The sequence below is a fragment of the Sceloporus occidentalis genome, unplaced genomic scaffold, assembly GCF_023333645.1.
Source record: "Sceloporus occidentalis isolate IW3139 unplaced genomic scaffold, rSceOcc1.0.p SCAF_4, whole genome shotgun sequence".
In the NCBI taxonomy this organism is placed as follows: domain Eukaryota; kingdom Metazoa; phylum Chordata; class Lepidosauria; order Squamata; family Phrynosomatidae; genus Sceloporus; species Sceloporus occidentalis.
In genome coordinates, this window is record NW_028316984.1 from 36,595,968 (window position 1) to 36,623,437 (window position 27,470).

General features: G+C 39.6%; 1 protein-coding gene across 1 annotated transcript; it reads left to right on the top strand.

Moving 5' to 3' along the window:
• The first annotated feature begins 255 nt into the window (after nt 1-255).
• On the top strand, nt 256-22,526 carry LOC149313744 (dynein beta chain, ciliary-like). The gene is made up of 10 exons (XM_089523026.1): nt 256-534; nt 2,544-2,690; nt 3,256-3,440; nt 5,152-5,341; nt 8,901-9,000; nt 9,354-9,565; nt 16,606-16,839; nt 19,644-19,811; nt 21,468-21,584; nt 22,485-22,526. Exons 1-10 carry the CDS (start codon nt 256-258, stop codon nt 22,524-22,526), a joined length of 1,674 nt encoding a protein of 557 aa, XP_089379152.1.
• The last annotated feature ends 4,944 nt before the right edge of the window (nt 22,527-27,470 follow it).

Genomic DNA, 27,470 nt, shown 5'->3' on the forward strand with positions numbered 1-27,470 from the left:
AAGGGAGGGCACGCTTGCCTTTTAAGGAACACAAAGAACGGCTTCCAAGCCCCAGCTCCTGCTAGCCCAGTTTGCTCTTACCAGTCTCTGGGAAAAGCCCGGTACAGAATGAGAAATGGGAGCTGCTAGGGAGTCCACTTCTGGAATCTCCTGCATGAATTGAAGAGGTATTAGCAGAGCTCCATTTGCTGTACTTCAACAGGCCCAGTGTTTTCTTCTTCTCTCAGCCAGAGTCAGCAGTTTAAAAAGTCCAGCATGTTGGGATCAGCAACATGCAGCAGTGCTGTTTCCTTCCCTAGTACAGCCCTGAATCCAGCCACCACAGCTCCTCTCAACTTGAGTTCTGTTTTGGCCATTGATCACATCAAGGAACAAGCTTTCAAGTCCTTCAGGCTTAAGGCCGAGAAATGGAATCGATTCATTTTGACAGAAGAGAACCAAAAGCTTTTACTGGATTTCTTGGATAAAGGCCAATCCCAGTGGCTTGCCTTTTGCACTGGCCCAGGAGGGAACCTGTGCGTGAGCAGTGGCCAGGTAGGAACAGAAATAGAGAAAGTGTGTTGACACATTCAGAAGTGGGAGAACCATGGCTAGCATTCAGAGCTAAGAAGTGGTTAATGGTCCAGAATAGTCATAGTACCCATGCATGATTAAAGGTGATGGTTCTTGTTGTTTTCAGATGAGTGAAGTAGGGTGGTGGTGATGATGGTGGGATGAGACAGGAATGGTTTCAGGGAGTGAATAAAATCATCACCATCTTCTTCTTCATCAAGAGGAAGGTGAATATCTTGAATGCTGAAATGTTGGCAACCAAAGGGGGAAAGAGTTATAGAGACGATTCATTTCAGAAGTTGCTTGTGGTTCTGATGTACAAATTATAATCTTTCTTAGAAAAGGGAATGTCATATCGTTAAGGGTTTAAAGAATGGGTTTTACAGCCTAAACAGCATTATTTGATAAATTCATAACATTTTTGTATAAAAGAAAAATAATTCCCTTTGCTGTTTGAAAATAATGCAAATGTGTGAATGTCTGTGAAGAAATACATGTAATCACTTGACCTAGTGGGGCCACCTGATCTGGTAACTCATGGTGTCACACCCCCCCCCCTCCATTGATTTCCTCCAGTGCCACACCATACAGAAACCTAAGTAATTTTTTTGATAATTCCCATATATCAGTTAGTGTAATGGCCATAATTGTGGCATAAATAACTAGCAAAATTAAAATTCTATCTTTAAAGTACAATATCATATGCACAGCCTAAAAGTATTTACATATTTTTATTTTAATGTGGGTTAAAGTGAACATTTGAAAAGATTTGATGCTTTTAAAGAAAACTTTAAAATAATATTTTCTTTACAGTTTGAAAATATCTTAAAATATTTTAACTAAATTTAGTTTTAAATTTGTAGCTCCTGCTCTCCCCTTCTGCTGCTTTACTGGTGCTAGTTGGAAATTGCTATGTGTATTTTTAACTGTATAATTGTATTCTGATTGCTGCTTTTATTATGTGTTATGTGACTGCATAATTTATTTATTGGAACCCGCCTTGATCCTTGGAAAGGTGGGCTAGAAATAAAGTTTTTATTTTATTTTTTATTTTAAAAAATGTGAGTCCTCTCCTCTCTCCTCCCACTGAGCTTCACTCCACTCACACCATCTCTACAGCATTTTAAAGGGAAACAGGTGAATGCCACAGCCCATTTCTGCCCAAAGGCAGATGTTTGGGGAACAGTTGTGCCACCGAGGTCTGAACCCCCTAGTGATGACCCTGTCTACTGGTGCGAAAGATTATAGTAGTCAAATGTACAGGAGATAGAATAAGGAAAATGTGCTGACAAGGAGAGTAACTTAAAAAAACAGCTGATGAGACTGATGTGTAGGTTTATAAAATCTACAAGTCAGCGCACTAACTCAGTACAGCAATAGTCACTGTTTTTAACAGGTTTCTGCACTGTTTTTAACTGTTTTTTTTTAAATGTAAGTTTCAAACGGTTTCTAATATTATTGGTAGCTTAATTTTAATGATAATCTTTTGTAAATTTTTATGTATATTTAATCTGTTTAATTTATCATTCATATTGAGTCTCAATTCTGAGGGAGAGGACAGAATATAAATAAAGTGAACAACAACAATACCGGAACACTGAGGGGAAAAGTTATTCAATTTTTTTTCCCTATGTAAACTGTTATACAAAGAGCAAATCTATTCTAATATTATTGCAGCCCAAAAGCAACTCCCAACACAAATGCAGATAGGTTGGGTTTTTATTAATACCAAAAGGGGCCTGCTATGCACTGTAATGGTTGCAGTGATATCAATGGTTGAAGAGTGTGGGAAAGTTACTTTTTTACTGTAGCCAGCAGAATCACTGGCCATTCCAGCTGGGGGATTCTGGGTGTTGTAGTCCTTCCTCAGTAAATTTTTGGTGTTGTGCTTTTCTGCACAAGTCTGGGCAATCATACTGGCGAAAATGTGTTTATTCAAGAAGTTGAATAGCCACTAGTGATGGCAATTTTATATGTTATTTCTCACTCAGGCGCCTATTTCTTGGAAAACAAAACTTTTGTATGTCTTATGGAAAATGCCTATTACAAAAGTATCTCAATCTGGCTATAAGCAGGAGATTGAATTAGGAGAGGTTTCATATCACCTTCTTGATCAAGTTCCTGTCCTCATAAGCCAGGTAATGTCATGCATGTGGCCACATATCATTGATTTCGTTCAAAGTTGTCTGCATGGAATTTGTGTCTCCCTGTTCTCTCCCCCCCCCCCCCCCCGTATATATGTGTTTAATTGGAAGGGTGGTGATGGTGCAAACTTGGGCCCATTGATGGTGATACGATTTACAGTGGTTGAAACTTCTTAAATTCTTTCGTGGTGTCTTTGGTGAAATAAGAACAGTTCATTATAAAGAATGCTGAGATGGCCTTCTCATCTTTCCAGCTATTTTGCCAAAATGTGCTTTTTGTGCAAATATGAATGATCAGTGGACAAATATTTTTGCTGAATCGTTAAAAGGGGAGCTGTTTGATTAAGTGGCTCAGCAAATGTGGTGCTCAAATGGAGAAAAAAGAAAGCTATATAAGAGGAAAATGATGTTTGCAATTATCTTCCCCTTATGTTACATCCAACACCTATTTGATAGGACTTTGGTACGTTGGGATCTAAACACATTTTGTTTTTCCAGCCAGACTTTAATTTGATTAAATTCAAATTAACTTAATACCTACTTGTATAATTCCTGGCAGGTTCTGTTGGTCATTCTTTCCAACCCAAATAGTTATAGAGGCTGGCCCAGATTCGTGCTAGAGGATGTAAGGAAGCACGTGGAGATGCTAAGAAGTACAGCGTATGTTCTGCAGGGACATGTAGCAAGAAGAACTTACCTTCCATTGCCTACACTGATGGAGCACCTTGATGATGAAGAGGCAATGTAAGTATGCACATTAGGGGAGCTTGAAGGAACTCTCTGAGGTGGCAACATGGAGGTGTTGCAGGGTCAGGGGGCCAGCCAGACCCCACCTCCCAGCAACAATCCACACAATGACCTTTGACAGCACTGTGAAGAGAACTTATAGATACATATGTGTGGAGTCCTCCTTTTCATGAGGAGGATCTTCACAGAATTGCTGTCACCATCTACCTTATAGTTGCACCTCCACTGTAGAAATAATGCAGTTTGACAACACTTTAACAACCATGACTCCAACCTACGGAATCTTGGGATTTGTAGTTTTCTGAGGCACCAGCACTCTTTGACAGAGAAGGCTAAAGACTTTGTATAGCTACACATCCTAGGATTCCATAGGATGGAGCTACAGCACTTAAAGTGGTGTCAAACTGCATTATTTCTACAGCGGGGATGCACCCTATGTGTATTTTTGTTGGAGGCTTAGCTTAACTGGTGTAGTCCCACCACTGCACACATGCTTTCAGTTTTTCCCATAAAACCTGCCAACTTTCCTAAATTTGCACACGAGATTAAATCTTTAAAGACAAAAGGCTCATGCCCACTCATAGGCACACATATAAACTGCTTTTTAGATTTGCCAGTTGAATGACTCTCTTTTCAATAATTAAGAACCGAAAATTCAAAGGGCCTCTCAACTCCAAGGCTATTACACCAATAAAGAAGGTCCCACTTCCTCACATGCTACTGAGGTACATGCAAAGGTAGATCATAATATATGCTACATGAGAAAGCAGATCATAATATATGCTCTTCTTAGGAAGAAGCTCTGAAGTCAAAAGAAGGATGAATTGGAACACACAATTTAGAAAATGAAGTTAGTTTGCAGTTTGCTTCTCCCCTGATTTTTATTGTCAACTGCAACATCCCAGTATGATGTAAACAATTTATTGTAAGTTAAAATAGGATTTTTACGAATATAATTGCATCAAAAATACTTGGAGATTGGGAAGACACTTGGTCACATGGGTTAAAGTAGGGAAAAACTGTAATTTCATTATGTATGTGCCTAGCCCATGCTTGTATCCTATGTATTTACCCCCTTTCTTTCTTTCTTTCTTTCTTTCTTTCTTTCTTTGTAATAATGCTTTAAAAATTCAATTACAAATAAACTTTGGGTTTGAGGATACAGTTCATATGTATCAAATTCTATCTGTGCTTGGTTTTGAGATTTTAAAAAAGACAGAAATGGCCATTAACCTATATTCAAGTACATCTATAGGGAAGGCCTTACATAAGACAATGAGATATTCATTATGTATATTACTAACACCTATTGCACATTCATTCTGTTAAGAAAAATAAAATACATATGACACATATAGTGCTTTATACAAATACGATGAAAAGCAAAATGGTTTAATCATCTCAGGATCCAGAGCTCACATTACTTCGACCATTTGAACTGTAATTGAATATTCTCAAAATAAAAATTGGATGGATGGATGGATGGATAAAAAGATAGATAGGTAGTGTCTAATTTATAATCTGGCATTGTGTACACTTGTTCTATAATAGTCTTTCATGCCTATGTAACAGGAGGAATGAAATCTGAACTCTCACTGAGTATAAATAATTGAAGCCACAGGTCAAATAGTTACATGCTTCCAGGAGTATTGCCTTTCCCCCTATTTAGCTTCCATCTTCCTCTTTTCTTTTTTTTTTTTGACAACAGGACATCTTATATGGAAGCCACTTCTCTGTATGTAATTGAAACTATGATAATCCAGTGGACTCATCTTATATCTGAGGTGTTAAGACTGGATTCTGCTCAGCTGATATTGCATGGTGGAAACCCTGGACCTTCTGTAGAAATTCAGTTTTGGCAAAGGCAAATGGAAAACCTGCAAGGAATTTATGAGCAGGTAAGACAGCTAGGGCATAGTGTAGCTTGAGTGTTGGACTAACGACCAGGGTTCAAATCTCTGCTTGGCCATGGAAACCCATTGGGTGACCTTGGGCAAGTCCCTCTCTCTCAGCCACAGACCAAGGGAAAGACAATCCCACCTCCAAAGAAATCTTGCCAAGAAAATTGTGGTTTAAAAGCCATGTACAGTAATCCTATTCATTTAAGATCTTCCAGATCCCCCCATGGATACCAAAATCTGCAGATGCTCAAGTTCTGTTGTCCCCAATAACGGCACATGAAAGCGGCTGTGTGCACGTGCCACCACAGGACAATGGGGGCTGTCCCTAATAGTGGTATGGCAATGTACACGCACCGCCATGGGGACAACACTGGTTTGCTGTCCCTGGATGCTTGAATCTGTAGATGGTAAGTCTGTGGGTACTGAGGGATGACTGTAGTTGTATTACTTGCTGTAACTAATTATTTCCTCGCTGTGGCCTAATTTGGAATCAGCCCAGTATTGTGTAACCTGGATATCAGTGATGCTTCAGAGTCTCATTTACGCCTCTGTCCCACTGAACTATGGACAACTATTATCCCAGTCTGATGATCCCTCAAATGTACTATCAAATGATACTGTTAGAAAAGTGAATAATGAGGCATTTTAGATTACTGAGGTGGGGATGGGTAAAATAACTACCTAATATATTGGCTGAATCCAATTTATTAGTCCCAATGAAAATAATGAGTCAATGATTTGATGATGCGTCTACACATAGATAAATCTCATTAATTCATTGTGTCTACTCTAGTTGAGATTAACACTAGGATTCAGACCATTTTTTATATTATAGAAAATAAACTGAGGAATGTAAAATTGATTTACAAAACTGGTCTTGATTATCTAGTGATAACTGGCCAAAGAAGAGCATCAAGTCAATAGGATCTATTTATTTATTTATTTGATTGATTATTTTTATCTTGTCTTTCTCCCAAGTTGGGACCCAAGGCAGCTAACAACACACACACACACACACACACTAAAACAACACTTTAAAAAACAATTAAAAATACATCACACAAAATTTAAAACATACAAGGTTAAAATGATCTAAACCAACCCCTATCCCCCAATAAAACCAGGACTGCATGATTTTAAAAAGCTTGTTTGAACAAATATGTCTTTGCCTGCCAACGAAAGGTCAGCAGTGAGGGGGCCAGCATAGTCTCCTGTGGAAAGGAGTTCCAGAGGGTGGGAGCAGCCACTGAGACAGCTGTCTCTCGTGTCCTCACCAAATGAGCCTGGGATGATAATAATAATAAATAAATAAAATGTTTATTTGTATACCGCTTTTCCTGGGATCAAAGCGGTTAACAGCATTAAAGAACAGTTTAAAATTACAACAAAGATTAAAAAGAGTTACACAATTCACAAATAAAACACAGCCAAAACACATGTCAGCTCAACAGTGCTGACAAAAAAAAAAAAGGGGGGGGAGTATTCAGAAGATAGGAGTCAGGGGTAGGCCTGCTCAAAAAGATATGTCTTCAACCCCTTCTTGAATTGGATAAGGGAGGTGGCCGAGCGGAGCTTGACGGGCAGCGAGTTCCAGAGGTTGGGGGCCGAGGTGGTAAAGGCCCTCCTAGTGGTGGTAATCAGCCTGGCTTCTGGAACTCTTAACAATTGCTGCCCAGATGATCTGAGTGTGCGGGGCGGATTGTGTGGAGAGAGGCGGTCCTTTAAGTACCCTGGGCTCAAGCCATTTAGGGCTTTATAGGTAATAACCAACACCTTGTATTGTGCCCGGAAGCGAATAGGCAGCCAATGAAGGTCTTTTGGTGGGACCAAGAGAAAGCCTTCTCCTGAGGATCTTAAGGCTCTACGTGGTTCGTATGGGGACATACCGTCTCTCAAATAATCTTGACCTAAGCCGTTTAGAGCTTTATAGCACTTTGAATTGTGCTTGTAAATGAACCGGTAGCCAGTGAAGCTGTTTCAGTACAGCAGTTATACGTTCCCTATAACTGGCTCCAGTCAGGCTTCTAGCCGCAGCATTTTGAACCTGCTGAAGTTTCCAAACAGTTTTCAAAGACAGCCCTACATAGAGTGTGTTACAGTAGTCCAAATGGGATGTAACCAAAGCATGTGTCACTGTAGCCAGATCTGACTTCTCAAGGATTGGGTGCTGCTGGTGCACTAGTTTTAATTGTGCAAATGCACTCCTGGCCAGTGCTGAAAACTGGGCATCCAGGCTCAGAGTTGAGTCCAGGAACACCCCCAAACTGCGAACCTGAGATTTCAGGGGGAGTGTAACCCCACCCAGCTCAGGCACAGCCCCAGTTCCCTGATCTACCTCACGAATGACCAGAAGCACCTCTGTCTTGTCTGGATTAAGCTTCAGTTTGTTTGCCCTCATCCAGTCCATTACTGACAGCAGACACTGGTTCAGCACAAGCAGCTTCCTTGCAGTCAGATGAAAAGGAGAGATAAAGTTGGGTATCATCTGCATACTGATGACACCGCACCCCAAAACTCCAGATAACCTCTCCCAGAGGTTTCATGTAGATGTTAAATAACATGGGGGACAAAGCAGAACCATGAGGGACCCCACAGGCCAACGACCAAGGAGTTGAACAGGAGTCCTCCAATACCACCTTCTGGGTCTGCCCCTCCAAAACAGACTGGAGCCACTGCATAGCAGTGCCCCCATCCCAGAAAGGCAGCTCAGAAGGATATCATGGTTGATGGTATTGAAAGCCACTGAGGTCATCCACCAAGGCAACCAAAGCTTTCTCTGTGCCATAGCCAGGCCTGAAGCCAGATTGAAATGGATCTAGATAGTCCATTTAATCCAGAAATCCATGGAGCTGGGAGGCCACCACTTACTCTAGAACCTTGCTCAAGAATGGAATATTAGAGACTGGCCAATAGTTATCAAGGATGGTGGGATCCAGGGAGGTCTTTTTCAGTAACAGCTTTAACACAGCTTCCTTTAGGCAGGATGGAAATTTGCCTTGGTGCAGTGAAGCATTCACCACTCCCTTTACCCACTTGACCAGTTCCCCTCTAGCTGATTTCAAAAGCCAGGAAGGGCAAGGATCAAGATCTAATCTTGCTTATTTTATTGATTGATTGATTTCATATCCTGCCTTTCTCCCTGCATGATGTTCAAGGCAGCTCACCTCCCCATCTGCTCCTACATAAAGAAAGAGAAAATTACACTTGGAGTTCACCCTGTCCAGCTCCAGCCACCCATTCACCCTTGGATAGGGAACCCCATGCAAAGAAGCAGGTGGGATGAGTGTTTTCCAACTGGGCAGCCAGCCAGCCAGCCAGCCAGCCAGCCAGCCAGCCAGCCAGCCAGCCAGCCAGCCAGCCAGCCAGCCAGCCAGCCCGCCCGCCCGCCCTTTGGCTTCTACCCATAGCTCTTGCTCTATGGACTCAAATAGCTAAGTGCAGGATGGCCAGGAAATCTTTGCTTAGCTTGGTTTATTGACCCTGATGCAGTTAATTCTTGCTTACCAAAATAGAAAACAGGTACTTGTGCTAAATGTTATATATCTTCTTTTCATAGCTGCAAAGCCCAAAGGTTCACAAAATATTGGAGATCCTACATAGGACAAGAAGTAGCTATTACCCCGCTTTCAATCTACTTATCATAAAAGTTGAAGCAGGTATGACACTGGGTACATGTATGGAGAGCTCCCAATTCATTTGTTCATTTTTTAAATTATTCAGTGCAATAATTTGTGATCTGTCTCTGTAATACTTGAATATATTAACTACATAGCAAAGGCAGATGTGTGTGTGCCTATATTCTACAACATGCTTGATTTGATGACCCATGCCAAAGATTCATCTTGTTCAGTGCATTACAGGGACAATTGGACTTCACAGAGCAAGACTTTTACATTGACCCAGTGAAGACTGGGGACTGTATGCTGCCCTTGCATTAAAAGCGTGTGAATCAATTCTAAATAAAGCTCACCTCTGTACGTTGATTTTGTTTATTTTCTATTGTTTCCAGCGGTTTCTGAAGCTCAAGATATTTGCTTGTATCTAAGCCCTTTGAAACACTACATTGCCTACTTGGAAGAATCCAGCTTCTCTAATACTAAACGTCTCATTGCACCCCTTTTCCATACCATCTGTCTGATCTGGACCCATTCCAAACACTACTGCTTCCCCAACAGAATTGTTGTCCTGCTACAGGAGTTTTGCAATCTTCTAATTGACAGGGTAAGGAAAATGTACTTTGCGCGTTTCAGTTAGCAAGTTATATGTTTCTTTGATAAAGGATTTAAATACCGACATCTGCCATATTAAGTTGCAGTTTATGGATCCCAGTTAGTGTGCACAAACTATTTAATGATGCCCTCTTTGCTGGACTGAATCTTGATTTGCCTTGCAGAAAGGCCAAGATTAATTGTTGCTTTAAAAAAAATTATTGTCTGCCAATATGTTACTTATTACTGTTCTGTATTTAGCATTGGAATGCAATAATTGCAGTATCTGCTTATTCTTATAGAAAATACAGATGGGAATCCAGTAATTTGATTTGAATTTTCTTTAAAGTTCTGGATCATAAAAAGGGATAAAAATGTTAACTCTATAGATTTATGATGCAGATTTTCAAGTGTGGCTAATGATTTATTTAATAAAAAACATGGAACCTCAGGGAGCCTCACCCATTCATTCAGTCACTCACTCAATCTGTAACTTAAAATTTATATCCCACTTCTCTCCCATTAGTGGAGCCAGGACAGCTTACAACACAAGTTAAAACCAAAAAACAAAACTCCAGTTAAATTAGATTTTTTTTAAATGATTAAAATCTATCAGATTAAAACTAAGCACTGTTTTTTAAAAAAATAAAAACATGACAAAAAGACCCAGATTAAGCAGCCAGTTAGTGTGACAAAAGCTGCCTATTTACAATGGTCTTCATCCATCAACAGAAGAAGTCCAAAGAGGAAGGCAGCCTAGTCACTTGTAGAAGGGAGTTGAGTCAGTAGACTGAGATCAGTCACTTAGAAGACCCCCTCCTCTGATTTTCATGGCGTTTTGGTCATAGCCAGCACTTCGAATTGTGCCTGTATATGGACAAGTGGCTAGTGCAGTTCTTGTAAGAAGAAGTTTCTGTTGTCCCTGTAATCAGGTCTGGTCAGTAGTCATGTCACAGCTTCTTGGACCTGCTGAAGTTTCCAAACACTCTCCAAAGGCAGTGTCATGTAAAGCATGTTATAGTAATCCAAATGAAATGTAATTGAGTCATGTGTTATGGTGGCCAGATATGTCCACCACTGAAATCTGGGTATCTAAGCTCATGGCTGAGTATCCCCAAACTACAAACCTACAGTGAAAGTGAGGCGGGTTACAAACCGCCAAAAAATCCGCACCCCCCTAACCCTAGTACGTATTCCATACGTACAACATGGCGGCGCCCCTTCCACATGGGGGCCGCCATGTTTACGTATCGGACGCTGTGCATCCGCACGTGTCGCAGCGTCTATGACGTTGCGAGTCCGCTCCTGGCGCCTCGTGACGTCATAGAGGCGCCGCTTAAAGAAGCTCCATTTTGGAGCTTCTTTTTCGGTCCGTGTAGGAGCCGCGCGGTGTGGCTGCTGCGGCTCCCGCACGGAGCAAACGGCAGCGGCGGCAGACCGCCTCAAAGCAGCGGTTTATAACCCGCCTATAATTCCATTCAGCACAGGCTCCCAGTCCTGTTCCCTGATCTGCCTTTCAACAGACCAGGAGCACCTCTGTCTCGTATAGATTAATATGCAAAAGGATCTTGTAACACCTTTGAAACTGTGTGAAAAAAGTTGTAGCACAAGCTTTCATAGAGTTGGTCTACTTCCTCTTACTTACGTAGAATGCCTTTCTCATAGTTAGTCTCAAAGGTGCTACAGGATCCCTTTGCATACTGATATTCCAGACTAACACAGCTATGTTTCTGAATATGTAAACTAGGATACATATGATATAGATTAAGTTTCATTTTTTTCACCTTTCCCTGGTCCATTGCTGACACTGATTTAGAACAAAAATGGTTTCCTTGTAATTAGATAGAAAGTTGGGATATAGGATTGAGTGTCATCAGCATACTAGTGGCACTTGAACCCTTAAATTCCAGACTTCCAGCATCTTCATGCAGATGTTAATGTAGTATGAGGGACACAACTCAACCCTGTAGGACATTATAGGACAAAGACCAAGGCATCAAACTGGAATCTTCCAGCCCTACCCTCTGAGTTTATCCTCCCAAGAAGGGCCACTATGAAACAGTGCCACCAACTCTCATCCCAGTGAGGTGTGTTCCAGAAGAGTATCAAAAGCTCCTAAAAGATTCAGCATGTGTGGATTGTGGCCCCACAGAACTGGTTGGAGGTGACTTTTGATGTGAATCAGTCTGTGTTCCCCTTTGCCTATTTGTTCTTGTAGGTCTCTAGTAGAGCTAGATTGAAGCCATTTTCTAATGGCTAACTTATACCCCATGGACCACTAGGTGGGTCCAAGAACTAGGTGAAAAAGGTGTTCAAATGCAATTCTTATTTGAAGCTTCCATCAGATTTTTAAAGGAGTCCATGATCCAAGAAAGGGCAGGAACCACTCTTTTACTGGAGTGTGTAGTCCATGCAACTTTTCCTTTACTGCACCAACACACAATTATAAAAATGTTTCAGACTCCTGATCTGCTGCAGCCTCTTCTGTCTTGTCTGTTCTTCCTCATTAATAACTTTTGCCATCTTGACCACACTCTGGGGTTGTTTGGTCACATGTATCCTAGTTTACATCTGTAAGATGTTGGTGGGTATGCATCTGGTGGGAACATGGGAGAGAGCCTTCTCAGTGACTGCTCCCAGGTCCTGGCACTCCATTCCTAGAGCACCCTCCTTGCTGTCTTTCTGCAAACAGGCAAAACTATTTTTGTGTCAGCAGGTCTTTGAAGACTGATTGCTTAAGGGGCATGGGCCTTGCATAATGTGCTGGTTAGTCTATTTGTTATTTTATTTTTAGTGGTTTATGTTTTCAACTGGTTTTAATTTTTTAAATAGTCTAATTACATTTTTAATCTTTCTGCACTGTGAATTTTAGCTATGTTTGTTTTAATTGTTATGTTGTATTGAATCCTAAACTGGGGAATAAGATTTCTTCTTCTTCTTCTTCTTCTTCTTCTTCTTCTTCTTCTTCTTCTTCTTCTTCTTCATGGCATATTACCTGAGAAATTTTCTGCCACCTGAGAAGTAGGGGGAAATGAAAACAGTAATCACATGGGCTAGTAAGACCGTACTTATATTGTAAACATAAGCTCTTTTTGCTAACAGTTAATCCTGCCTATGTACCCTGAACATAGGCATACATTAGAACATAGATATTAATTGCATCAAATAATACACTTTTTGGCCTTGATCCTGCAAAGCACTTAATGTATTTGCTGCAAATGTGAGAAGAGCACTAATTAAAGAAGCAGAGCTCCTTTAAGTACATGGCAGAACAATTCAGGTTGGACTAGGGAGATTATCACACGCCAATTTCCTGCTGGTATAGACGTGGGTTGTAACCATAAGAGACGGATTCTTGTTGCACTGCCCCATGGCCAGGCAGTAGGCATCCTGTATCAAATCAGGGCTTCTCCTGCAGCTTTTCAAGAAGAGGAAGTCTGGATTTGATATAGGCTGCCTACTGTCTGGCCATGGGGCAGTGCGTTAAGATCTGTCTCTTACGGTTGCAATCTGCATCTATCCCCTCAGGAAATTGTTGTGCAATAATCCTAAACTTCTCTGATTTCATTTCCTCCACAAGTATTGGATTACACATCTGTTGGCCCAGCCATCTATGAATGCTGGGAGCTGTATTCCAACACTTGTGGAAATGTGTGCCAGGTTGGGAAATCTACTGTGAGCCTATAGTTCTGTGGGCTGGTTTTGTTATTGAATATTGAAATATTTGTGTTGTGATAAAAGCTTAGGCCATTTGCTAGTTTTTTGTAATTTATATAACCAGCATCTACACTCCCGCACAACTGCACACTTAGTAAATGACAAGAATCCTCCTGCAGTCAAATTAGCCAAACACATCTAGAGCTTGGAACTTTTATTTAAGGTTAAAGCACTACAGTTATTTTAATAAAATACATGTATTACAAGTAATATATTACTTTTTAATTAATTTATAGTTAACTTGTTTAAAAACCTTATAGAAAAATAGTTCCAAATCTTCCTAAACAATCCTCAAAAACAATATTTTGAAAATAACGCCCTTACCAGACATTACATTGTTTCATTAAAGGGTGGTTATTATGTGGAGTCAAAGGCTTTCATGGCCGGCATCCATAGTTTTTTGTGGGTTTTGGGGGCTATGTGGCCATTTTCTAGAAGAGTTTCTTCCCAACATTTCGCCAGCATCTATGGCTAGCATCTTCAGAGGATGCCAGCCACAGATGCTGGCAAAACGTCGGGAAGAAACTCTTCTAGAACATGGCCACATAGCCCAAAAACCCAACAAAAACCAGTGGTTATTATGTCCCAATCATCTCACTTGTTTACTATGATGGTGTTTGGAGTAGTATTATTTAAAAAATAACAACAGTGTTCCAGATACCATATTAGTAAACAAGTGAGAAGCATAACTTTCTCATATGTTTCTTGCTTTGTCGTTGGCAAGCGCACACAGAGAAAAGATGAACCTACCTAAACTTGCAAAGGGATCTTGTAGCACCTTGAAGACTAATTGTTTGAAAGAAGTTGTAGCATAAGCTTTTGTAGGGGTGAAGCAGATGGAGCAAAAGGAGTGGCCAGAGGCTGCTCCAATCCTGATAGCTACAGGACTGTGGTCAATAGACAGCGGGGTCCCGAAGCCAGCCGCTACCATGGTCCCATTCACTCTGTTGGCAGGACTGACTTTTTGCCTCTCCTTTTTCTGGTGACTTCGGTCTGCATTAGCCAGCCTCAGAGTGGCTTCCAGCCGCTTTGGGGGCATACTTTGTATAAATGTCATGTCCCCGAAGTGACCAGAAACTACTTTATTTGGCTTATCTATTTCAAACCATAGACTTAAGTCCTCTTCCTGAAATGCAGTAAATCAAGTGTATGAAAGTTCATGCTACAGGTTTTTTCACACAATCTAAGGTGCTACAAGATCCTTTTGTATACTGATAATCCAGACTAATACACCTATGTCTCTGAATCCTACCCAAAATTCTTCATTTTTCCTTTTCATTTTTGGCTGGCTTTGTCTTCTGCACAATTATGATCCATTATCATGCTGCAAATGCCTTACAGCTAATAAACAACAGGAGGGGGCAGGCTTAAACTGGCAAAAAGCAGGAAAGTCACACTAGCTGTGTGAGTCTGAAACAGCTCTTGTCTTGAGTCCCTGTGCGCACAGAAAGCATGGCACACAGGGCAGGAGAAGCCACCCTGGGTTGGAAACCCTGCTGCCAGGACCAGAAACGAGCAGCCATCCACATTTAACCCTCAGCTTCCTGGCATAGTATTGTTGGTGCCAGACAGTTGAAAAATACATCAAATGGCATTTAGTGTTAGAATCGTTGCTGATTGCAGATGTTTCCTCTTTTTTGGAAATAATTTAATTCATTTACTATTCTTGGTAGCCAATCACTGCAATACTATTAACGTTCTTCAGTTTATACTGCCCCCCCCCCCCCCGGGATACATGAGTAAATTTATGTACTAAAAAAATAGTATAAAGCTTTCCTCAGAAGTATTTCTGGTGGAAATGACAAATGTTTTACAACCTACCACCTTCCAGCAGGCTCTGGAAAGACTTAATAAAAATTATGTTAAGATTAAAAACACGCTGACAGATCAGAAACAATCAGATTATGGTGATCTTGGGGAATGCAGTTCTGGGTCTACGTTGGGGTGGATATCTGGAGACTTTCAGCCCAGTTCCATTACAAATGAACATCCATATCATGCAACACTGAAGGGTAGTGGCAGCAACTGCAACGAGGCATGATGTGAATACCCAAGCAGGCACGGACCGCCTGGATTCACATCCTAATTTTTTTTGTAATTTTAAAAACGTTTCACAGCTGTGTTCAGTTGTATAAATCTGTGGAACTCCCTGCTCAGGGAAGTTAGATTTTCTATCTGTTTTGAGCATCCATTAGGCAGCTAAAACTATCTTGTTCTGTATGCCCTTTGGTGTTTAAAACCATTCTGTCTGTTTTAATTGTTTGTTTTTTGGAATTATTTTATGGAATATTTTTAGTTTGTTTTTAAAGTTTTAAATCTCTGTATCATTTTCAAAGTTTTTATCTGTTTTGTATAACAGGACCAGGACCCTGGTGAGCTGTGATATAACAATACTTTAGCTAAACAAACAAACAAACAAACAAACAAGAAAGCAGAGACAGCTAGCTAAATTACAGAAGATTATTTTATTATTTTTACATTGCATATATAAAAATCCTAGTATCACTCTCTACAAGACAGCTAATTCAGAAGCACATGTGTTTAGCAGTAGCACCAGGGCAGCTGAGCTTCAGGAGTAAATCCTCATTTTCTTCCTTTACTCATGATGGTGCTATAATTTAAATGAGTTTAAAATGTAAAATTACACATAATAATGATAATGATGCTGCTGCTGATAATTATAATAAGAATAATAATTTCTTGCCCACCTCTCCCCATGGATCGAAGCAGAGAATTACAACAATTAACAAACACACCAGTTAAAAGGACATCAGTTAAAAGAACAAATAAGATATACACATATTAAAATGGTTTGTATTTTAATATATTATATTTTAATTTCAGATTTTGGAATTCTGGATAAGAAGGACTTAACCTGTAGCATGAGCTTTCATAGACTTGAAGCTACTTCCTCAGATGCATCTGAGGAACTAGATTCTAATCTATGAAAGCTCATGCTACCAGTTTCTTCGTTTCAGTTAGTTCCAAAGGTGCTACAAGATCCCTTTGCGTATGATTTTCCACACTAACATGGCTATGTCTGAATACTACTACTGAAATTACAAGCAACAGAAGACTGGGTAGAACTTGTTTTGAAATCAATGGGAAAGAAATGTTATGACATAATCCAATATTCTGACATACAGCCCCCCCCAGAGTAGTAATTCTCAACTAGTGGTTGAGAGGAGAAACACAAGGAGTTAAGGTCACCTTGACCAATGGCCTAAAATGCCTAGTGGGTTGGGTGAGTTCAAGATCAGTTGATGATTTTTTTATATATTGATAAAACGTCTTCATAAATTATTTCAATTTGTTGGATCTTTTCTGTCACACTAGGCCTTCTCATTTCTAATCCCTGCGGAGATCTTCACGATGGACCTAGGAGAGGGAATAGAAAAAATTAAACAGACAATACAGACATTCAGAATGTTCAAGAATACATTCTCTACTTATCAAGAAAAGCTTGCTTGTGATCATAAAAATCAGGGCAGTGTGAAACCCTGGGACTTCCCTTCTGATTTGGTGTTTACTAGATTTGATAAGATCCTTCAGAGGTTGCTGCATGTTCAGGTAATGTATATTAATTGTAATACTTAATTAGGGTTGCCAGATCTTAGGGCCTGGGCCCAAGTCTCCAGTTTTTGAGGTGCAATTCCTCCAGTTTTGGTGGGCTCACAAAGGTCTCTGTGCAAGTCCTCACTTCAGCTAGTAAAGCAGCCACTTTGTACAATTTACAATGTTTAATGGATTTGCCTCTGCAACCTGCAAAGATTCTCCAGTGGATGTATGCATTTACTAAGCCAGCTTCCTCCTTGCCTGCCAGTGTTTGTAGTGCCAGGGCTCACACTCTGTTCTGCTCTGCACCCACCTTCTGGTTAGAAGCAAGGCTAGATTAAATGTTCTTATTCCATTTCCCTAAGTAGGTAAGAAACAATAATGCCATTTCACTTTGATCTGGGAACAGCCCTTTATCTAAGATCTCTCCCTTAATTTCAAAATAGGAAAACATGTTGTGTGTGTGCGCGGGTGCACGTGTGTTTTAAGGACAAGCTGTGAGCAATTGTGGTTTGCACATAATGCATAATGCTTAATTACATCACCAGGACCAAACCCTAGGCCTCAGGTTTTGGCCCAGAAACTTCACAGCCTGGGATGATCCTGAACAGGCAACCCTAACATATCCATTTGAACTGTTAAAACTGAACTTGAAAGCACATTTTAACATTTCATATGTAGGTGGCTATAGTTGGTGCTGAGAGCCAGTGTGTTGTAGTTGTCTGAGTGCTGAACTCTGGAGACTGCATCTCGAATCCCCAGCCATGGCAATCCATTGGGTGACCTTGAACAAGTGACATTCTTCTAACCATAGAGGAAGGCAATTGCAAACCGTGCCAAGAAAACCCCATGATTGGTTTGCCTGAGGGTCGCTATAAGTCAGAAATGACTTGAAGGCACTCAACAACAGAGTCGGTGCCACCCTTACTCTTCTGTCTCAGAGAGTGAGTTCAGCAAATGCATATGCTCTTTGTCGTCAGAGAGTGAATTCAACAAATGCACATCTAGTCAGATGCTTTCTCTTAACATTTCTAGTGGGGGATGTTTACTAATGTATAGACATTCTGTTTCAACGGGTAAAAATCTGCAGCAAAATGTTGTAGTGAGAAGCACTTGGCAATTCCAGCCAACCAGCTAGCTAGCAAATCAGCCAGCCTTATTTTCTTCCTGGAAATGCTATTTGATTACTTTCATCCAATTTCCTCTATCTTCCCACAACAAACTCTCAAGAATATGATAAGGATCTGTCCTCACTGATAAGGATTTGTCCTCACAGAGCTGGGGTTTGGAGAGGGGTACCCCCTTAGATTATTTCCCTCCTTTAAAAATGTTTTTTGTGTTTCTACAAATGTTTGGATTAGAGGTGTAAAGAGCACTCATAAATTTTATCATCCTCAACAAGAAAAGGTGTCACAACAACCAAGTATTATAATAAACAAACAAACAAACAAATGTCAATAATTTTGCCCATTTGCAATAAGAGAAAAAGCAGCACCCTTAGGGATTCCTTCCTTCAAAATTGCTTTTTTTTTGGTGCAAAAAATCTTGTGAATTTTTTCAGAAAGGTCCCAAAATTTGAAAAAATATACAAAAACTCTTTCTCAGTAGGGACAAAACCTCTGAAATTTTTCATTCTTCTATGTGAAAATTAAATATGCAAAGGCTCATATCTTTGCTTGGGATACTCCTCAGTATGCTGGTACTCCATCTTGTTTATTGTCCACATTTAACTACAATCCTGGCAGCATCCACTATCTGAGTTTTTTTATTAGAGTGTTGTCTCCCATTTATACTATCAGAAAACTCTTCCTAATGCCCATCTTACATGTTTTAGGCTTCAATTTGATATGATTATTTCCTTTCTCATTCATAGCAAACAAAGGGACCAATCAGTCCCTATTTTCCTAACAGCAGCCTTTCATGTATCAGAAAATAAATTGTGAGTGACCTTATCTTAGCTAAACAACTCCTTCAGTCTTCCCTCATTATTTCATATTCTTGGATTGACCAGAAGTGAATAAGAGATTCCAACAAAAGCTTCACCACAGTGGAGGTTGGAAATAACATTACAAACAATGAGTTTTCTATCATTTGTTCCTTTTCTTTCCATAAGCAATGCTATTGTAGTAAATTCTGAGGTGTAAACGCTTATCATGACAGTCCCCTATGGCCTACCCCAGTGTGCCTTTTTTTGTGTATGGAGGGATGGGTTTAATGAAATTCCAGAGTTACACTAATGTGGTTTAACAAAATACAATTCACACAAAAGAAAGTTTTAGAAAACCAGGTAGTTCTGGAATAGCAAAAAGGAGAGGGAGGGGAAGAGGAGGAGACACAGGCACCACTAGACTGCCCAGTTCTGGAACTTCCATAGGAGTAATTTAGCACATTTGAGGACTAGCATTATACCACGGTGATTGGGAGCTTATTGGTGGGTTTTCCCTGTCAATGGCAATGTGCAGGCTAACCATGCTCAGAGGAAAAAGCAGTGAAGGGAGAGAGATGGTGTCTTGCAATAGGTGTCGCCAAAGGCACTATTATTCAACTTTTATGATGATTTAAAAGTTGTGTGTGATAAAGTTATTAGATTCTGGTAATATTTATAGGTCTTATTCATTAAGTTTTGGACTGAAAATTTCCATAATATCAAATCTTATGATTTCTTCCCAGTGCTACAAAATGTATAACATTTTGTATATTTAATAATACGCCTTTATTTTTTGTTGAAAATTGTTAATAAGCATGACATGTTTTTAAAATCATTAAAAAGACATTAGGATAGATACTGAGCCCTAATTAAACATGTCTTTAACTCAAAGGAGATATTTACATCAGCTATTGACTTCCTCAAGTTGGAAAAAATTGAAATTGGAGGCTTGAGAGGGAAAATTCTCAGCGAAGAGATTCACTGTATGAATGAAGAGTTTCATGAAAGCTGGAAGGTACTCCAAGAAAGTAAATATGACCCACTGGACTACGAGAACCAGGTATATATTAACCTATCTCATGAACATATATGCACTTGCTTTAGAAATAGCACAACAAAAATATATGCAACCAGATCTTGGCAGTCCCATCCACAGCTGGATGAATGACCACACACACTAAACATGGCTGTACAAGCAGCTCATACTCTACTCCAAGGGTTGGAATTTGTGCCTCTGAGTCTACATGCAGCCCAAAGATCTTTGTTGCAGCCATCACCTTGGCAACCCCAATGGTAATTTTTTTTTAAAAAAAAAAGCTTTATTTTTAAGGCAGTCATATCCTGATATGAGCTGTTATTGCATTTCCAGGCAGGAACCCCTATGCACCCAGTTTTTACTCTGGCATTGATCACAATTGTGCAGAGAATGCCATTCAGATACTAATTAGTGTGTATTTGTGTGTTGTTGTTGTTGTTCCTGTGTGTACTTTCAAGTCCTTTCCAATTTACGGCATCCCTAAGGTGAATCTATTCCTGGCAAGTTTTTTCAGAGAGGGTTTGCCATTGCCATCCTCTGAGGCTCAAGGAGTGTGACATGCTCAAGTGGGCTTCCATGACCAAGCTGGCATTCAAACCCTGGTGTCCAGAGTCATAGTGCAACACTCAAACTACTACACTACAGAAGCTTGTGTGTGTGTGTGTGTGTGTGTTTGTGTGTGTGTATTGTACACACACAATTTTTTAAGCAATGCTCTAGCCTTGAGGTTCATCATCAACTGAGGACTGCAGGTGAGAGTTCATGCTATGAGAGCTGAGAACCTTAAGTGCCAGTGGCCTCTTGGGTCTCAGGAACAAAAATTCACACCATTTTCTATCTGGGACTAACTCAGGGTTAGACAATGACATGATGGAGCCTAGGTGTTACTCAACTGGTTGCTGGATCTTAGAGGACTGTAGCCCACTACTTTACAATACATTTTTTACTTTCATTTTCTTATTTTTACTCAAAATGTCCCTGTGCCCTGGGGGCTGTAGGGACAATTTCACTGTATTTTGCCTCCTCCTCTGGAGGCTGTTTAAGTCCCAGTGAAGACTATTTAAAGGTTGGAAATAAACTGGAAATCACATCTGGTTTACTTACTGTGGAGCGAGGAGGCTTTGCCAAGCCTTGAACTGTCCAGGGTAGGGAAGAAAACATTTTAAAATATATATTTAAAAAGGGTGGGTGGGGCCCATGGGGGCCTCAAAAACAGCCTTGGAGACTACATATTTCCCACAATTCATACCAAATGGCCACACCAACAAATGGGTATCTGCACATATAGATGCCTGATCAGGGTGACCAAAAGTCCTCCTTTTCCAGGACATGTCCTACATTTAAGCCTTTTGTCAAGAAAGAATTCCAAAATGTCCATCATTTTGCTCATGACTAAGCAGCATGAACTTATCTTTATATGAGTGTTTTTAGCTTTTATTTTGTCATGTCCTACATTTTCCTTGAATACCCTACATTTTGCGGTGCCTCATCCTCCTTTGCGGTTAGGACACTTGGCTACCCTGTGTGTGACGTTTTGGAACTGATGCTTGGAATGGGCTACAGAGGCATGGCCATTTTGACATGGCTAGACTTTGGTTTGAAAGAAATGAGTTAGTGGTGCTATCTAATTGAATGGTTGCAACGGCAAGCTGAAATTAAAAGCTCCTATTTCCTATGCAGGAATTTCTGTCTGACTACACCAGATATATTGAGCAGATTAATGTGTTTGATAATCGATTGGGAACAATACTAAATCTTGCCTTCCAGGAGCCAAAGAGATTGGAATCAGCTTTTAAGGTAAGCATTTTAACAATCAACTAGATACAGACTAAGCCATACTTAGTTCTATTCCAGTCAATCGGAAAGAAGCCCATTAATTTCAGTAGAGCTAAAGTATACAGTAACTTAGTCTAGATCCAACCTTATATGTATATCAATGCAACAGTGCTAACTTGAGTAAACCCATTGAAACCAGTGGCAATTACATAATGGTGACTAGCAAGTTCTGTCTATTTCAATGGGTACGTTCTAGCTGGGACTGACGTTACATTTATCTATTCTGGATTTAGCTGTGAGTGTGAGTGCTCAGGTCTATATTTTATACCTTAAGCATCAAATATTTGAGTGTGAGATATAGCTAATTTATTAATTTGCATCTGCTTACAGATAGCACATTTAATTTAATTAGCACCTACTGGGAGCAATGATTGGTGCTTGAAAGAAGGCACTCCAAATTCTGTCCTTGAGTTTTGAAATGCATTATATACTTTGAGCTCTGCATTGTATTCCGTACTGTTTTAAATTTCCATTCCATTTTCTATACTTACTTAGCAATTCTTCCCTTCCCTTTCCCTCTTCCACTATGCACAATTGAAATGGGAATTACATTTCAGAGGTGAGACTTAGGATTTATGTAGAATGCTTACTATGGAGATTCTATTTTCTATTCTTTTGTAGTGTTATTTGGCTACAGGAGTTGGTTCTGTGTATCCATAGTTCTGTGCATCAATTTTGACCACTATGAGGTTCGAGCACTATAACAGAACATCATTATCCCCATTTTGCAGACAGGATACAGAGGCTAGAAAAAGATGATAGATCAAAGACCACCCAGGACTGCCCACTTGATTTCTGTATCCACGTGCACCATTCTATCCACGTTGAGTTGTTGTATCCACATTCTTTTAACTTTTCCAGATAGTCAAGGACAAAATCAAGTGGAGCCATTATATTCTGTAGTGATGTAGAAGAGATTTGTGGACATTACACAGAAGAAAGTCATAAGGGGAGAATCTTATCCATGACATTTATCCTATGCTATTCAGGAGTTGTATAGGATTTAGCTGCACAAACCCCATTCAAACCAATGGGGGTTATTTAAGTCAGTGGGAATTGTATAGCTAGAACTTTTGCACAACCTTTGAAAATCTAATGGCAAGTAGCAATCTGTATAGTGATGGAAACCAAATATAAAGTATCAGAGGACAGCATTACAGGAGAAAATTAGGAAAATGTCTTACAAAATGGAAAAGCTGATGGAAAAAAGAGATGGATGGGGGGAAAGGAGATGGCTGAATCGCTGAGTTAGGTAAGACTCTGAAAGAGAATTCATAGGGTTTCAGAAAATACAATTTCATCAAAAGCCAAAGGAAAATGAAAAGGGAGACAGCGGGTGTAATTGCTGTGAGGAACAGTTTCCTGCTGAGACAGGAGAGTTTTACCATCAGCTCTGTAAGAAAACATCCAAGCAAATACAATAAACATAGAAATAAATGTATCATGAAATCAAGAAGGTAGGACAAAAAGACTTGACATATGCACTGGAGAAGAGGCAGAGCAAAGGGTGAATAGGATGACAGTAGGAAAAGAGAAGTGAGAAAATTACATCTCCATGGTGCCCTACAGGAACAGGGGAAGAGGACAAACAAGAGGATAAAGATACTTAGAATATAACTGGAAAAAGTACATTTATGAACAGACTGCAGGAAAGAAAGAAGAGAGAGAGCGAGAGAGAGCAAGCAGGCAAAAATTGCATCTGAAATATTTTCTCAGAGGAATGAAACCTTGCTTTTCTAAAGTTCACCATTTCTGTGAAAGTCAAGTGTCACCATGAGTCCTCATTCTCATGTATGAACAAGCCTATATTTAAACACATACATTTGATCAGCATAGGAGTCCTGGAGTCTTTTGGAGAATGGTCTTTGTTTCTAAGGGTGATAACCAAGGGTGATAACAGGCAAAAAGTGACAGCAGGCTGACCCATTACAGGTAATTCCTGAGCCCCACATGGTTTGGAATGAAGCTCAAGCATAGGATTTGGAACCAAAAGCAATTAAGCAATGCCTCTCCCTGGCCCAGGACTAATCTGAGAAAGAACACAAATAACAACAAAATAATTTCAGCCCATTGAAGTGGTGGGATGGGGGTAGTGACAGGCATTTTAACTACCAGTGTTTTAGGCTGTTCAATCTGTAAGCTTCCTCATGGGGTGCTTGATTAGAATGGTGTTTTCCAGTTCAAGAAGAATTATGCATTTATCTAGATATAAGGCAAGGTGCTAGAAAGATGGCAAGAACAACAAAGAAGCCATCGTAGCTGAGCTTCTCACTGGACACTAGGTAATAAAACTACTGTGAATTTTGAAAAGAGCTAATGTATATTATTTTGTTTCTAGTTTTATGAAGAAGGCAGATATGAACTCTCAGTTTCGAAGAGAAGGCTCTGGTGAGTCTGAGCCAATAGGCCTGATCAAGATATAAGGCCTCACCTGAGCTCTGCCTCTTATCTGAACAACTTTCATTCTGTCGGGGAGTGATCTTTGATCCTGCAGATTCTTCTGTTTCTGCAGTTCTTATGTCACTTCTTTCTCTAGAGAACTACTACTCAAAGTGGTGGTGCCTGGGCCTGAATTGGGCCCTGAGCAATACCAGTCCCTGGTATGTTTCCAAGAGACAAATAAACAATTATACCCAATGGGCACAAATATAGTGCTGGTCCCTAGCACATCAGGTGGAGTGGAGGGAATAATTGTCCATTCCCAATATCTGATAGCCTAAGAAGCAATGCCTTAGGACCTAATATCTTCCTGCTTTCCCCCTAACACTCTACACTTCCTACCTGATGTTCAAGTTATCTTGCTATGCATTTGTTCCTTCTTACTGGCTTCTGGTATCTGGACTGATGATTTACTTCCTGGACCTGCTGATGACCACTCTTCTGTTTCACCCTCCATCTACTTGGATAATCTGTGACTGATCTGGACTGAATTGACTGCTTGACCAGTCTTGCATTATAACCCCCTGCTTCCCAGGATGCTTGCTGACTGGAGCATAGGGCATATATAAATGGAATTATTTTCAAGAGCCTTTAGACCAAGCAGGTATTTGAACCACAGCATCCAAGATTAGGTTCAACACTTTGCCCAGTAGTTTTGCTATACAGAGGTAGAAGGGAAATGTTGTTGATCTGAAATATTAGTGTCCACACTAAAAGCTTTGCAACAGGTGTCTTTCAGACAAATAACTTTTTAAAAGTATAGGTCAGGCAAGTGAGATATTAACATAATGCTTGTATCATGTAACATAATAGTCAATGGATCCAGATTGCTAAATTTTGTAGCAAATGAAAGTAACAAAATAGATTAATAATAATAATAGCAATAAAAGCACACAGTAAAAACAAACTGTAAAAGGCACACAACAGAAGGACAAACAGCAGGGGAAATGCAGGTAACGGGCTTGAATTGATGCCAAAAATGGGATGGCACAACAGAGATAAATAAAACACACAGCAAAGATGCAATATAATAAAATGCTGTAATTTGGGCTGTCAGCATGAAAGTGTAGGGAGTTCACAATAGTAGGGAGTGAGTTAGCTTTTATGGGATATTTAACCACAGCCACTAGGAAAAGCAGCTGCTGTTCGTATTCAAATAAAGCAACCATGCTATTGAGGAAAATGATATAAAATCACTTCTATAAACTTTTGGATTCCATTTGTTGAGTCTGCCCACCAGATATCTGCATTTTACTTTTTAATGACTGCATTCCCTGATCTTACATAAAAGGTTCTTCACAGTGTTTCCAAAATAACACAGTTCTTATGAATGAGAATTTGTTGTATTCAGGCACAGACATTATCTGTGCAATGCCCTGTTTAGATTTTCCACACCTCTGGGGCTCAGCTGAACATGTATTTTGATGTACACGAGGGTGGAGATGTGTAAATAGCTCTCCTGCAAAGTCAGGATTAAAAAAATATATTTTTTGCTTTCCCAAGGTCAAACCAAGGTCTCCAATTGGATCTCTCCTTCCCATAACTTCTGTTTGAAAAAGTTGAAAAAGTCCTGAAAACTAGTCTTATTTTCACACATCTCTATCATGATGGTTAGTTTACCATGGATATTTTTTAAAATGTCCTGCATGGAGGCCTGTGTTTTAGACTGTACTAGAGAGTGGTAGAAGCCTGTTACATTATCAGGACTTGCATACAGACTGGAACCATACACAAGGTTTATGGATAGTGCAGACCGCAGCTTCTTTGATACATTCATTTGGCTCTAGACTAGAAACAATGCTGTTTGACATTATTTTAAGTGCTATAGCACCATCATATGGAATCCTGGGGTTTGTAGTTTTTAAAAAGGGCTTTAACTTTCTCTGTCAAAGAGTGCTAGTGCCTCACAAAACTACAAATCCCAAGATTCTGTAGGATGGAGCCATGGAAGTTAAAGCAGTGTCACACTGCATTTTTTCTACAGTGTAGATGCATACTATATCATACATATACTAGATTTTGAAATGAACAGGGTCTTAGACTTAACTACTATGTATTAATGAGAATGTAGCTTTCAATAGCTATCGGATTGTAGTTTTCAGGTAGCCTGGATGAATTTTAGTTATGAAAGCAGAATGTTATATTACCGATGGTGAAGCAAGCATTGCACAAACATTGTACTCTGTGTGTGTGTGCGTGCACAGGCATATATTAAAATTAAAATAATTGGACATAACTCTTGCTTTTTTGCATTTTTCAAATGCCTCTGCTTGCATTTGAGAAACAAAATGTAAAGGAATGTAAAGGCATGAATTTAGTTATAAAAAGTGTTTATACTTAATCATTTTACTGAAATACTGTTCAAAAGTTAGTACATGAATGACATTCATCCAAAACAAATATATAACACAGGTAATGAAATGTCTTCTTTTAAAAAAATTAGCTACCTGAAATAGTATTTTTTTTAAAAAAAACCAGAGATGAAAACTGACATATATGCTACCGTTCCCGTGTGTTAACAACACACAATTTCTTTACAGATTTTGCAGATATTTGGAAAACTTCTGGAGAGGGCTGTCATATATTCTCATTTTTATCCCAACGTTGCTGTTCTTCTTTCAATGTTTGATGAGGAAATTACCTGCTGCAAGCAAATATTTGACAATCAGATAGAAAAAGTGAGTAACTACTTTTGGCATTCTAATTTATTATTATATATTATTTACTTATTTATGGAGACATTACATTTTTCTTCTTCTTAGTGAACACCTGTTCAGTCATGATGATCACTACTTTGAAATTTAGTATAAACTGGAGGGAAAACCCAACTGAGGTTTTTAGTTGTTGATTCTCTTTCTTATATAAATTTCCAGTTTGTGATGCTATTGCCTGGCAGGTCCATTATGGTCAGAAGACAGTTAAAAGATTTATAATCTTCTTGATAATGTAGTTTTAGAATTGGGATGAAATGAGAGTATGTTCCCCAAGAATATAATTCACAGGTTGTAAATTTTGCAAATCATTTAATTTTGGGGAAAGGATTTTTAGAAAGTTTCAAAATGGTGGCAAGTGGTGGCGATATCTCTTTTCTCCTTTCCCACCATTAACCTTTCAACCGTGTATTTTGTTCCCTGCTAGCTGCAGGGTCAATAGTAGGCCTTTTCTAAATATCTATTACATCGTCCTAGGGGCATCTTAGGCAGAGAAATAGCAATATTTGCCGCCCAAAAGAGCTCAGGCAAAAACACAGTATGTATCTCCAAAGGGAGACCAGTACCCTGGCCACTCACAAAATAGATAAGTACCTGACCAGAACCTAGGAGAAAAATGGTCTGTCACAGCCCTAATCCCACCATTTCAAAGGGCTGAAATTATTTTGTTGTTATTTATTATTTATTAATAAGGGCT

Bases quoted from the DNA above. Each gene is read 5' to 3' on its own strand.
- LOC149313744 (XM_089523026.1), top strand. From the start codon at position 256: ATGTTGGGATCAGCAACATGCAGCAGTGCTGTTTCCTTCCCTAGTACA. The intron at 535-2,543 runs GTAGGAACAGAA...TTTCTCACTCAG, and splicing joins TGTGCGTGAGCAGTGGCCAG to GCGCCTATTTCTTGGAAAAC. The intron at 19,812-21,467 runs GTATATATTAAC...TTTCCTATGCAG, and splicing joins CACTGGACTACGAGAACCAG to GAATTTCTGTCTGACTACAC.